This window comes from Puntigrus tetrazona, chromosome 14, assembly GCF_018831695.1.
Source record: "Puntigrus tetrazona isolate hp1 chromosome 14, ASM1883169v1, whole genome shotgun sequence".
Classification (NCBI taxonomy): Eukaryota; Metazoa; Chordata; class Actinopteri; order Cypriniformes; family Cyprinidae; genus Puntigrus; species Puntigrus tetrazona.
Window position 1 is genome coordinate 14360126 of NC_056712.1, and position 12206 is coordinate 14372331.

A 12206-nucleotide genomic window follows, 5' to 3' on the forward strand; every position below is an offset into this window, starting at 1 on the left:
AATCTTTAGAAAACCATCTACTGTATTGATGCTTTAAGCGACCCAGAAACTAATTTCCTTAAATTGTTTTTGGCTGTACTATAAAAGTCAGCGAGGTACAGTTTTTTTTCCTTTTTCTTTTTTGGAACACATTAACCATAATTTTATGGGGTGGGTGCGGGGGTGAAAAGTATGTTTCGTGTTCCACAGAAAAAGAACCGTATACAGATTTGAAATGACATGCAAGTAAAGAATGGAAGAATTTAAAATTTTCAGGCTGTGACCACCAACATTTTTCTCATTTATTTGCATAAATGTAGTAGTTTGCATATAGCTAAATAGTGAAAAAAGACTTTTGCTTTTTTTACTTGTTTTGCAGACATGTTTACAAATGTTGCTATAACGAAAGTGAACCTCTGGCTACGACTTATCGAGACTTTCATGTCGATGCTCGACCGACATTCCAATAAATCAAATCTGGAAGATGATAGGATGAGGTACTGGTTGATTCGGTTGTGGTGGCATCCGTCCGGGAGCCCTTGAGGAAGTATGTGCCCCATGAGCATGCAGTGGAGCTGGGAGGGAGAGTGGGCCAAGCCAGCCTCTCCTGAATTATGGATGGAGGGGAAAGGGGGGAGGTGTGGATCAGGACTCATGGGAAAAGCGCAGCACACATTCAGACACACACACACAGAGGCAGTGGTGTGAGGCCAAGCGTGTTGTGAGGGCGGTTGTGGGTGAGTGGAGCTGTTCGCCTGTGTCTCGTTTTGGCGCGGATGTCTTCGGGGATTACTGCTGGAGAGGGGAGAACTCGGAATCTATCAGACAACCTCCCTCTCTCGCTCTCTCCCATCCTCCGCATCAATGAGACCGAGATGTGATGAGTCAGAATATTCTCTGTGGTGTATCATAATCACAGCTCAATTCTGTCTTTTTATCTGCTGGATCTGTTTTCTAATCAGTCACTGTAGCACAGATCATTTGAGACACTGTGACCTCGAAAATAACAAAAACTCACATTGAGCTGTGACCTAGAGTTTTCTCAGGAGCAGTTTACCCCCAAATTTAAATTGGGTCAACGTTTACTCCCTCCCATGTCATTTCAAATCCATACGCTGTGATGGTTTTCAGTGGAACACAAAAAGAATCGCTACCGAGCTCTTGTTATTTTGAGTCTGTCGAGCTCCAAAAAGACAAAAAAACAATGAAAAACCACTAAAAAAGCACTATAGAAGTTGTCGATATGACTCGAAGAAAGCGTTCAGACTCACCGACACAAAGACCAGCCCAAGGGTTTGGGTGTCCAGGTACTCCAGACAGACATTTTGCGCATATGCTTGTTCGCCCTATCGACCATGTAGATGTCATCCCATGTTATCTCTCTTTTTTTTCACCAACAATATTTTATTCTCTGAGATCAATGCTCTTTGACGAAAGTTTGAGGGAAAGTGAGAAAGGAAGGAAGAGAGAAAGAGGGATTGAATTAAAGTTTTATGAAAGATGAATATTTCATATTCTGGGCACTGAATTCCATACTAGTACTGTGGTGTGTGTGTGTGTGTGTGTGTGTGTGTGTGTGTTCATTTATGTGCATTTTTTATTTCCTTGCTTTCTATATTAAGTTGATGATACCAGATTTATATCTGTATATTAACAAATACATATGTTAACTTTCATTTATATCCACAATGTTAACTTGACTAACCTGTCTCCAAGTTGCCATTCATAGTTGTATTATAGTTCATAGTAGCATTCGGGTGACAATACCTGACCCTGAATGTGGAAAATATAGTGTGTATATAAAACTGTGGTGACACTTTATTTTAGGGTCTCTTAACCAGTTGTTTATTAGCATACATATTACTACAGTATTAGCTATATATCAGTAGTAATTAAGCACATATTAATGCCTTATTCTACACGACTTTATTCTGCATCCCTAATCCTGCCCTATACCTAAACTTAACTACTAACTTACTAACTACTCATAAGCAGCAAATTAGGAATTTATTGAGGGAAAAGGCATAAAGCAAATAAAAACAGTGGTATGCAGAATTTGGGTTTGGATGCTGAATTACTTTACACATTCTACACTTTTGATTTGAAACAGTATTCACTATTAAATAACGTTTGCTAGCATGTACATTACTTGAGTGTTGGCTGTTTAGTACTTATAAAGCACTCGTATGTGTTACAGTTGGCCGTGCTGATATATGTAGTTTTTTTTCCATATTGATTTATTATTTGTGTACTTTTTACATTTTGAAAGAACATTTTGAATTGCATATTGCGAACAACAGAATTATTTTAAACAGAGGTTAACAGTTGCTTGAACTATTCAGCTGAATAGCAAAGGCAGCACACAATCCTTTTGACAAATCATCTCTCTGGTACACATTATTCCAGTTTCACCTCACCAAGTTATCCTCCGAGAGGGTTAGACTGTGTATTCTCACATCTCCGTTTGAACCAATACCTAATCATTATCTATTCATAATTCACGCTTACAATCTGAATGTTGTCCCATCAGAGAGGGTAAAACACAGAGTCATGGGAGCTGCTTTTGCATTTTAGGTTTCGAATGTATGTGTGTGAAAGAGAGAAAGAAAGAGAGAGAGAATGTAAGTGTGGGTTGTGTTTTGGAATGGAGCGATTGTCCCCAGAGAGATAATTACTGACAAGGAAGGGCAGGGCGAGAGCTGTTCTTCTCTTTTTTTATCCTTTTTTATAAACCGCATTCTTTTTGGAACCCTGACTGTGAGTGTCTCGCGCCAAATGAAAATCTCGCATGCATCTTGCAGTCAGTCAATATTGAAGTCGAATAACTAAAACCGCAGTTGTGCTGTTTGATAAGTTCACTGTTGCACTGCGCTTTGACACCCTTTCTTCATTTTTACTCGCTTACACGTTTGTTGCGACGACCTCATAAGTTCTTATGGCACGCTTTATAAATAACAAGTTATTTGTAATGGTGGAAATAAAGTTTAGCTTGCTCATAGCAGGCGGGATTGTGCACTTTTTGGCCCAATGTTTGGAAAGTCACTGTGTGACCTAAAAAAAGTGGGTGCAATATTCCCTTCCCATAATGCTGAAGCGCAATTAATGATGCTGCTGTTGCAGTTCTTTTCAGCATTTTCTCAGTTCTAAAAATATTCACCTGTTTTTTAATGGGATATCACCTGGGGAAAGCCAGGCACTGGAGCTCTGCTCCAAAACATATAAGTTGCCTAGCTGTTTACTTTTTGAGGCTGTGGACCTCTAAGGCAGCATCTTAAATGAAATGAAATGCTTAATATTGGCAGCAGCTCTGTGCATCATATAAGTAGTGCTCTTTACACAAAGGGATTATGCTTACTGCTGATTTCAGTACAGAGGAGGTGTGTAATACTCTATGAAGCAAGACAAATAACTGTTTATATATTTGTAATATTGTTATTAATATTTATATCAAATGGAATTTATCAAAAAACTTTATTTTCATCAAGGAATCATGAAAAAACAATATGTTATGGTTTCCACAAACTGGCATGTTAGAATCATCTCTGATGCAACACTGAAGACTATTAAAATAGAAAACAGTTATTTAATTTCACAGTTATTGTTTTTTATTGTATTTTAAATAAATGCAGCATCAGTAAGTTATATAAGAGACTGCTATGAAAAGCATTGAAAAAATCTTACCAACCTCAAATATTTTAGCAGTAGTGTATTTAATGAAGAGTCCAGATGTAGTTCCATCTGATATTGTCTTCGAAATTGAGCATTTTTCTCTTGCTCCAGTATGTATGTTCAGTTATGTTACATTAATGGCAATGAAAAGAACCTACTCATTGCCATTAAAATTACTTTAAAATTTTTATTTTTAAATTAAAAAATAAATTATTGAAATTACACACAGGAACCTCAGAAAAATTATCATTTTAGAAGGCAATTTCACATTAGTACTTAGAGGCATCAGAATCCTCGATCTGTATTAATAATAATGATTAGTTTGAAGTAAATAATCATTTACATTTTGTATTTATTGTAATTTTATACTATCACATACCCTCTTGTATTTATTGTATTTTTCCCCCATTTAATTCGTCACTGTTCCTTGGATTGTCTTCAGTGAGGTGTTCATAATTAAGCTGCCTACATTGTGTACCTGGCTTCAAATTAACAGTATATGATGCCTAAAAAGGCAGCTGTCCAAGTTTCAGAATTGAGCGTTTGAGTAGCTCTGCACTTATTTCAGAAACTTTCCAGGTGTTTTATAACACAACTCTGTGGTTCCAAGTTTATAAAATGAAAAGTGGTAAAGTATAGTTCAAGCTCAGTTTTTTTGGAGAGAACTCTCTTTTCTTTGCACAAAACACACTTTTCCCAGCATGCTTTGCACTGCAGAACACTCCATTGACGGTGTAATCATACTAGAGTAGGCTTAACCTGCATGGTTCTTATTTTTTCTGTGTAATACAAAAGGAGACGTTTTGAAGAATTATACTGCTCGCACTTTTCCATGCAATCAGTGTAGATGGAAACAAGTGTTTTAAAGCTTGAACTACGCGGCAAAAGCATCATATATAAGTCATAAATATGTTTGTGTGCTTCATTAATCCTCCCTCCATTGAACTGTTAACCACTTTGATACCTAGATTAGTCTGATTCATTTTAAGCTTTTTTGTGAAGAGTGATTCATTGAATAGATCTGATTCAGCAGATTCTGATTGAATGCAACAAGAAAAAATAGAAGAACCATTTAGTCAAAGGTTCTTTAAAGAGACATTTCTTTATGAAACCATTTAGACAAAAAGGTTCTATTGCATCATGAAGAACATTTACTTTTAAGAGTGTATCTTTTAGTGAATGCAACTTAATCTTTGGTGTTTAAATCCCACAAAGCTATCATATGAGGACCTGAAATATACTGTACTAGTCACATGGCCCACTTTTATGGCATTTATGGGTATTTTATGAAGCTTGAAAAATTGTGATAAGAGATATAAGAGTATAAGATATTTGAGGGAAAAAAAAGTCATATTAAGGAGTAAATATTTGATAAACTAGACAAGGTTAACCTTTGTTTTGCATGCAAAATCACTTTTGTTCGTCTTTATTTGCCTGTCTCGCTGTGTAACCTTTCTGTCCACCCCTCTGTGTCTTTGACTGTCTCTCTCTTTCTCTGTGTCCCCCTCACACTCTCCTCTCCGTCTGCTGTGCCACTTGAAACTGAACTCCTCTCTTGTCTTTTTGGCTGCGAGTGTTGGCATCCGTCCTGGAGCCTACGCTCAGCGTGAATTAATGTGCCTAATTAACACGACGTTAATTATTTGTAAATTGCGTGTTTGGGTACACATTACTTGAGAGGCATATGTTGCACGACGTGTTAGCCGAAACAAGTGACTGCTTAATCCAATCTCTGGAGTGCTCGCTTCTGTAGATGGGCCAATCAGTCTGGAGTCCCCTCACAACACGCACATGCTCAGACAAAATAAGATTCACAAAAGCATGTGTGTTATTGTCAGAATCCTGCTGAGGCTAACTTTTATTTAAAGTGAGGTTGTTTGAAGTGCTCCCTCTACAGGCTGCAAAGAGAAATCGGACTTAGTTCGCCATTTCAGTCTCATCTGGTGTAGATGATCAGGAAAAAATTAACAAGTGTGCAACAATGTCAGAATAAGACAAATTAAGCTTACCATGAAAATTACCTAATGGAAATCTGTTCTCTTTTATTGCTTGTTACTGGCAAAAGAGGTTTTGAATTGAATACATATATTTTAATTATGTGGAGATTCGCGTGTAGGAGTCTTAGTACTTATAGAGCTCTTGTCAGAAGTTAAAAACAAACAGGAGTCTTGGTGACATGCTGTGTATTTATAGTCTGGCTATAGGATGCCAGTGGACCGAGTGGTCAATGTTTGCTTTGTTGGAATAATCCAGTTAGTTCTTACTCATAATTCTTACCACAATAATGTTACGTTGAAAAAGCATGATTTTCCATGTAAATAAATACGTTGTTAACATTCTCTGGTTACACTTTATTTTAAGGTATTCTTGTTAGTGTAGTCATGCTAAGTACAGAATAATATTAATTAACTACATGTGCTTACTATATGGATAGGGTCAGGCGAAGGGTTACTTGCATGTAATATTTCATTAATATATAGATGTTTTACCAGCATTTACGGCTTAGGCGATTGGTTCAAAAATCTAGTTCTGTACCCAGTACCGAGGACCCACATTTCTGGAGCACAGCTATTTAGAGGAATGTGAATGCTAACAGATTGCTTTCTCTAGGTATTATAGCTCCTTGTGTGTTCAAGTTGCCCTGCTACCATACACACACGCGCACACACACACCCTGGTCTCTTATTATGGTGTGTGTGCGAGTGTGTCTGTGATTTTATGCCCCATGGTTAGGCATAGGGGCCGCTATGCCACAGTGCTCTAGAACTTTAGCGGGCAGTCAGGTGTGCCCTCAGTAACAACATCTCCCTTCAGCATGACACCCCTCGCTGTCACCCTGCCTGTCAGCCTTTCATTTTGTATCTCTCTCACTTTCTTCCTCTCCGTCCTTCCCTGTAGCACTTTATTTGCCTGCATTCTGCACCGTTCTTTCATTCATGGGTGTTTCATATTTATTTTCAGCGTCCCTTCGAAGCGCTCCACCATTCTCTCTTTCGCACTCGCTCATTAACAGTCAGCTCCCGTCGTCGGCTCACTCTGTGTCTTAACCACTAGGGAGACCTTCATTTATACGCTCAAGCTAGGGCTCTCCCTCCCTCCGCTCTCTCCCCTTCTCCCGTTTTTCTCACTCTCTCCCCCTGCCAAGTATTTATGTGTTGATTTAGTCATGCCAGACTTTAGCCAATTTAAGAAACAGGCCGCGTTTGCAGCTGTTTCATTTTCTCCTTCTGCCCGTGCAGTTTTAACCGGTGGCGGCAGTGGCGTCTGTCTTAAGGGAAGCTGGGTAAATGAAGTTCTCTCTCTCTCTTTCCCTCCACCACCCCCGTTCCGCTCCCTCAGGGCTGGTGGCACAAACATAATTTCTCTCAAAGGGGAGTTTGACTGTAAGATGGATTATTTCTGCCTGAAATCAGACGCTAAGCTGGATAAGGCTGCTCGTCCGTTCAGTTTCAATATTAAAATGATAAGTTAACACTGCAAAGCCACTCGCGAAAAGTACAAGTTGTTTCTGCGGGAGTATCTGCTACTTTCGTCACCAGAGAAGTCCACCTAAATGTGAATTAAAAGGTTATGTAAAGCTTTACAATACGTGGCTTGGATATATGTTTGTATTTACATTTTTAATATATATTTGTGTGATCCTTTCTCTGAAAACCCATATATAATGGTAAAGATATAAGGTAAAGAACATTTTGTGGCAATGCAACCTCGGTATCTTTAATATTGGCAGAGAATGGCCAAGTCAAAAAATGTAAACATAGTGAAATTGATGGTTGAAATCAACTTTTGAATCTTGCAGAATTACTTTTTGAGAAAGCCTGGATTTTACAGGGTCACCTATATACACTATTATTCTAGTGTTTGAGGTCAGTGTGCTTTTGTTTCTCAGGAATAAAAGATAAATTAATCAGAAATGTCGCATTAAATTGATCAGAAATAAGACTCAAGATCGCACAGAAATATTAAGCAGCACAACTGCTTTCAATATTGATAATAATAGAAAGGAGCAGCAAATCGGCATTTTTTTATCACATGGCTGCTCAAAATTTACAGGAATAAATTACATGTTAACATATATAATAATTCACAATATTACTGTTATATTGTGTTTTTCGATCAAAGCCTTGGTAAACATAATAGACTTCATAAACTATTTGTGAATAGTAACTTCACTTACCTCACTTATATTGCTCTTTTTTTCATTAATTCCATCTAAATATAGTGACGACGATTTTAATGCTTTCAGCTTGTTTAAAAACTGACATTAATATTGCACCATTTCACTTATCAATAAATGTTTTGTTTCTTTCTTCTTTCTTTTTTCTGATTATAATGATTTGGTGTAGTGTGTATGGATTCGATAGCTTTCTTGTAATGAGGTAAGAATACAAGCTAAGAAAAAATAATCGAAGAAAGCAGACATTCCTGAGGCCACACATCCAGACAGGGCTTCTGTCTTTTCTTCATTGTTAAAACAACAACAACAACAACAAAAAAGTTGCATGATTATCTCCAGCTGCAAGGAAGAATAAGTATTCCAGCTTAACTTTTTGCAAGACCTCGGGCAGGTTACTGTAAACACAGTTTGCAAGAACACATTATCATACTTTATATCAGTTAGGCTAATCTATAATAATTGTTATCAAATATTCCCAGTCGTACTATGTCAGTGCTGATGCTGATGCGTGGTCACCTTATTTAAAAGATTGCAGGAACCGTTTTGGTTTATTTTTAATTCATACTTACTCCGAAGCCGGACATCTTAATTGTTAATAATGTTCCGTAGCAAACAGTGAAGATTAAGAGATGCAGAGACATTTCTAGTCAATTTAGGATTACATTAAACAAACACGATGCGATAAATGACATCTTGTTTCCCTCCCCAGCAATCGGGCGGACCCTCATCCCTCGATACTTCAGCACAGTATTTGAGGGGGGAGTTTCAGACCTCTACTACATCCTGAAACACTCCAAAGAGTCCTTCCACAACTCCTGCATCACTGTAGACTGCGATCAGTGCACCATGGTCACGCAGCACGGCAAGCCCATGTTCACCAAGGTAAAGAAGGAGAGCGTATGTTTGTTTGTGTGTGTGAGACCACGTCTTAAACCGGCAAGTTGTGTTCATTCAAAAATGAATGAATAAATGATAAGGTGCAGATACATTTAGTTTCTATGTTTGTTAACAAAACATTGCGTTCTTTGTTCTCCTTTTTGCTCATTATCGTAACCTCAGAGTAGAAGGAGAAATGACACGGTTATCTGTTTCCTTCAGTTCTTACATTCCCTGTGATAAACCCGTAAACTGTCTAATAGAACAAACAAACATGGCAGGCGTGATAATTTACTACTTTAATCACAGCCATTATTCTATGTGTTTACTGATGGAGGTCGTTAGGAATCCTTGTGAAATATTTCTGGCAGCTTTGGACTCTGCTGAGAAAGCTCTTTATGAATCTATTACTCAGTACTCACTCTGTGTGTTGTCATATACTTTAGTTTTTGATTAGTTTCTTTGTCATAGTAAAAAAAAACACGTGGGTGAGATTTCATTTCAGGATCACAGTCAGAATGCACTAAACAAGGAAGCAAATGCAAGCATAACAAATATTTTACTGTATTTGAAAGCCATGGTCATTTTTTATGTGTCAGTTAAGTGTTTTACGAATGAAATATGCAGTTTACGATTGATCTAAACCAGACCAAAAGAATTTATGGTATGACTTGTATACCGTAAAGGTCATTTCCAGCTGACATTACAACTGTGAATTTCTGTTATGCCTCAGGAGAGGATGTCAGGATCTTATGAAATGTAAAATAGAGCTACTTGATGCTTCACCACTTTTGGAGCTTCAGTTCTTACTGTCATAAACAGTTGTAATAAAAAAATGTAATGACCTACAAATAGGAGAGTCGAATTGTTGAATTATGAGAGGGTCAAAGGTCACTGGCCCATGGTGGTTTGGAGGTAACGTCACACCCGCAGTGGTTACAAATAGCTTATAAGGATCTTCAGCTGTAGTGGACATCATGCATCAGAGGGTTAAACCACTTATCAACAGATTTTATGTTTCCACCTTGTCCATCAAGCACTTTGGATTATTTTCACACACTGATATGGACTAATCCACTCTAATCCATACAAGAGCCTGAGTACTTATCATTACAGAGGGATGGAGACCCACTGGTCTTTGAGCAACTGATTATAAAATCACAGCTGTACTTTATTAATCAAGTGCTGTATTAGGAGTAATGGTCGAACACATAACAGCAGATATTTTGTAATCATTTGCATATTTGTACATAATCTGGGAACATTTAATTCATATATTCTTTTTTAAGCATTTTTATGTCCCAGAAATTGATTGAACGATTGATTGATTCATTTGTTGTTTGTTTTTTTCTGTTTTGTTTTATTTTATTTTATCAAAAAGTATGTAAAAAAGTATGTAAAGATAAAATTTTCTTGGAAACTGTTCATTTTGTGTATATTTTATTTTGAGTATTTAATTTTTTTTTGTTTGTTTGCTAATTTTACCATGCATTATGCATTTATTGTACTTTTCTAATGTTTTCATTCTGTCGATCTTTTTTTACCTCATCCCAGAGCCTTAATCTGTGGAGGTCTGTTATAAAATGATCAAAGTTTAAAAACTTTGAGAACTTGACACAGACATAAGCCTTTTCAGTATTACTTGTGTAACAGTTATATCATATTTTACCCAAATTTCAACTGACAACTATTTTTCACCTAATAAATTTTCATTCAAAAGTTTACTTTTAAGAAGTGTACTTTTAAACCAACTTGTTAATTTTTTTCTTAGAGCATTATATATGCAATAATATTTCATTTGCCACTTGTGCTCATTTAGAATACATAAAATGCAAGCTATGAATTAAAAATGCTAGGTATGAAATTAACTATTTTAAAACTAAGGAGATTGCAAAATAATTTGTCTCATTATGACGAATCGCTTGTCATATTCCTCAGCTGTAAGTTGCTTTGAATAAAAGTGTCTGTTAAATGAATATATGTAAAATGTTACTGTCGTTGCCGGTAGCCTCGTGGGCAGTTTGTTGACATTCAGTACATTTCAGGCGAGGCTCACAGACCTTTCCCGATCCCATCCCCCTTTTTCTCTACTGCTTCACTTCCTGACAGCTATGATCTGTCCTATCAAAAAAAAAAATCTAAACATTTTTTTTTCTTTACAAAGTAAATGTTCATTTCAGATGTGGCACGGTCATAGTCTGAAAAAAACAACAACAACAGAATAGTCTATCCACTACTGGACATATGAGGAGTAACCAATGTTTCGGTATCCTAATGATTGGCTGGACCAGTTTAATTTTAAAACGCATCCTAAAGCAGAGCTGTGGAGCAGTACAGTGTATAGCAAGAGGGAAAGACAGATGCTTTCATTTTCACTTTGTCTTTTCCTCAGCATGTTATGTTGTTGTGAGATAGTGCCGAGCGAAGGATGGAAAGAAGGAGAGCTGGAGGAAGAATGAGACAAACAAAAACAGATTCAGAGAGCAGGAGAAGCATACAGAAGATGAAAAAAGTGGGGAGAGCGAGCGAGAGAATGTGAAAGAGTGTGGTCATGTGATGGCGCTGTGCTCTCCCGCCAGCCTCTTTTCTTGTTGATCCTCCAGAGACCATCTGTGCTGAGGGCATTGATTAGAGTGGCTCTGGCGGGATTACATCTTTGCCGTTGCCATGCCAACTAATCAGCTGACGCTTCCACCCCCCAATCCCCCTTCCTCTCCCTCCCTTTCTTCCTCCTCCTCATCCTCCGGTTGCCCCAGCAACAGAACATTGGGGCTACGAGTAGCGCAGCTCTAAATTCAGCAAAAATGTTTTTCTCATCCTGTTTTTTTATATATATATATATATATTTCGGTAATTGCTAATGGTTTATGACCTCTGCATGTATTCAGCAATTTGTTGTTTACTGTTTGTGTAAGCTCGTCTCAAGAATTTTCATTTCTTTGGCCTTCAGTTCAGGTTTACAACATAAACACCTTTCATTAGGAAATGAAACTGTCATCTTTTTTGAAAAGCCCAACTGCCATAAAATATGATCTGCGTTAAGGTGATGCATTCTGTGGCTCTCTGAGCTAAAATGTATTTCTTCGTGATGAGAAATAGAGACTCTTTAATACATCAAAGGTTTCTGAATGTTTGTGTTGTCAGGTGTGTACGGAGGGCCGGTTGATTCTGGAGTTCGCCTTCGATGATCTGATGAGAATCAAGACATGGCACTTCAACATCAGACAGTATCGGGAACTTATCCCACGGAGCATTCTCGCCATGCATGTGAGTTTGATATCACCACTCCATCCTAGGGATGCGCTGTCACATGGTTTGGTTGCAGGTGTGTGTGCAGTATATCAGCTCCAAGCTATTTATTTTATAAAAGTTACAAAAATGTTACTTTTTTAGTCAAATGTTGCATTACCATTCAAATATTAAGGCTTATCGAGGATGACCATTGAAATATCAGGGCACAGAGAAGGACAGGATACAGGCACTCTGCCTTTTTCCACTGCTTCTC

General features: G+C 37.6%; 1 protein-coding gene across 2 annotated transcripts in view; it reads left to right on the plus strand.

Annotated features, from left to right (window-relative positions):
* Positions 1-12206, plus strand: part of ldb2a (LIM domain binding 2a) — a 46056-nt gene that overhangs the window by 19704 nt on the left and 14146 nt on the right. For both annotated transcript variants that reach the window (XM_043257902.1, XM_043257901.1), the window contains exons 3-4: positions 8535-8707; positions 11846-11968. In XM_043257902.1, the coding sequence (XP_043113837.1) occupies positions 8535-8707; positions 11846-11968 (296 nt within the window). The remainder of the gene's footprint in view (positions 1-8534; positions 8708-11845; positions 11969-12206) is intronic.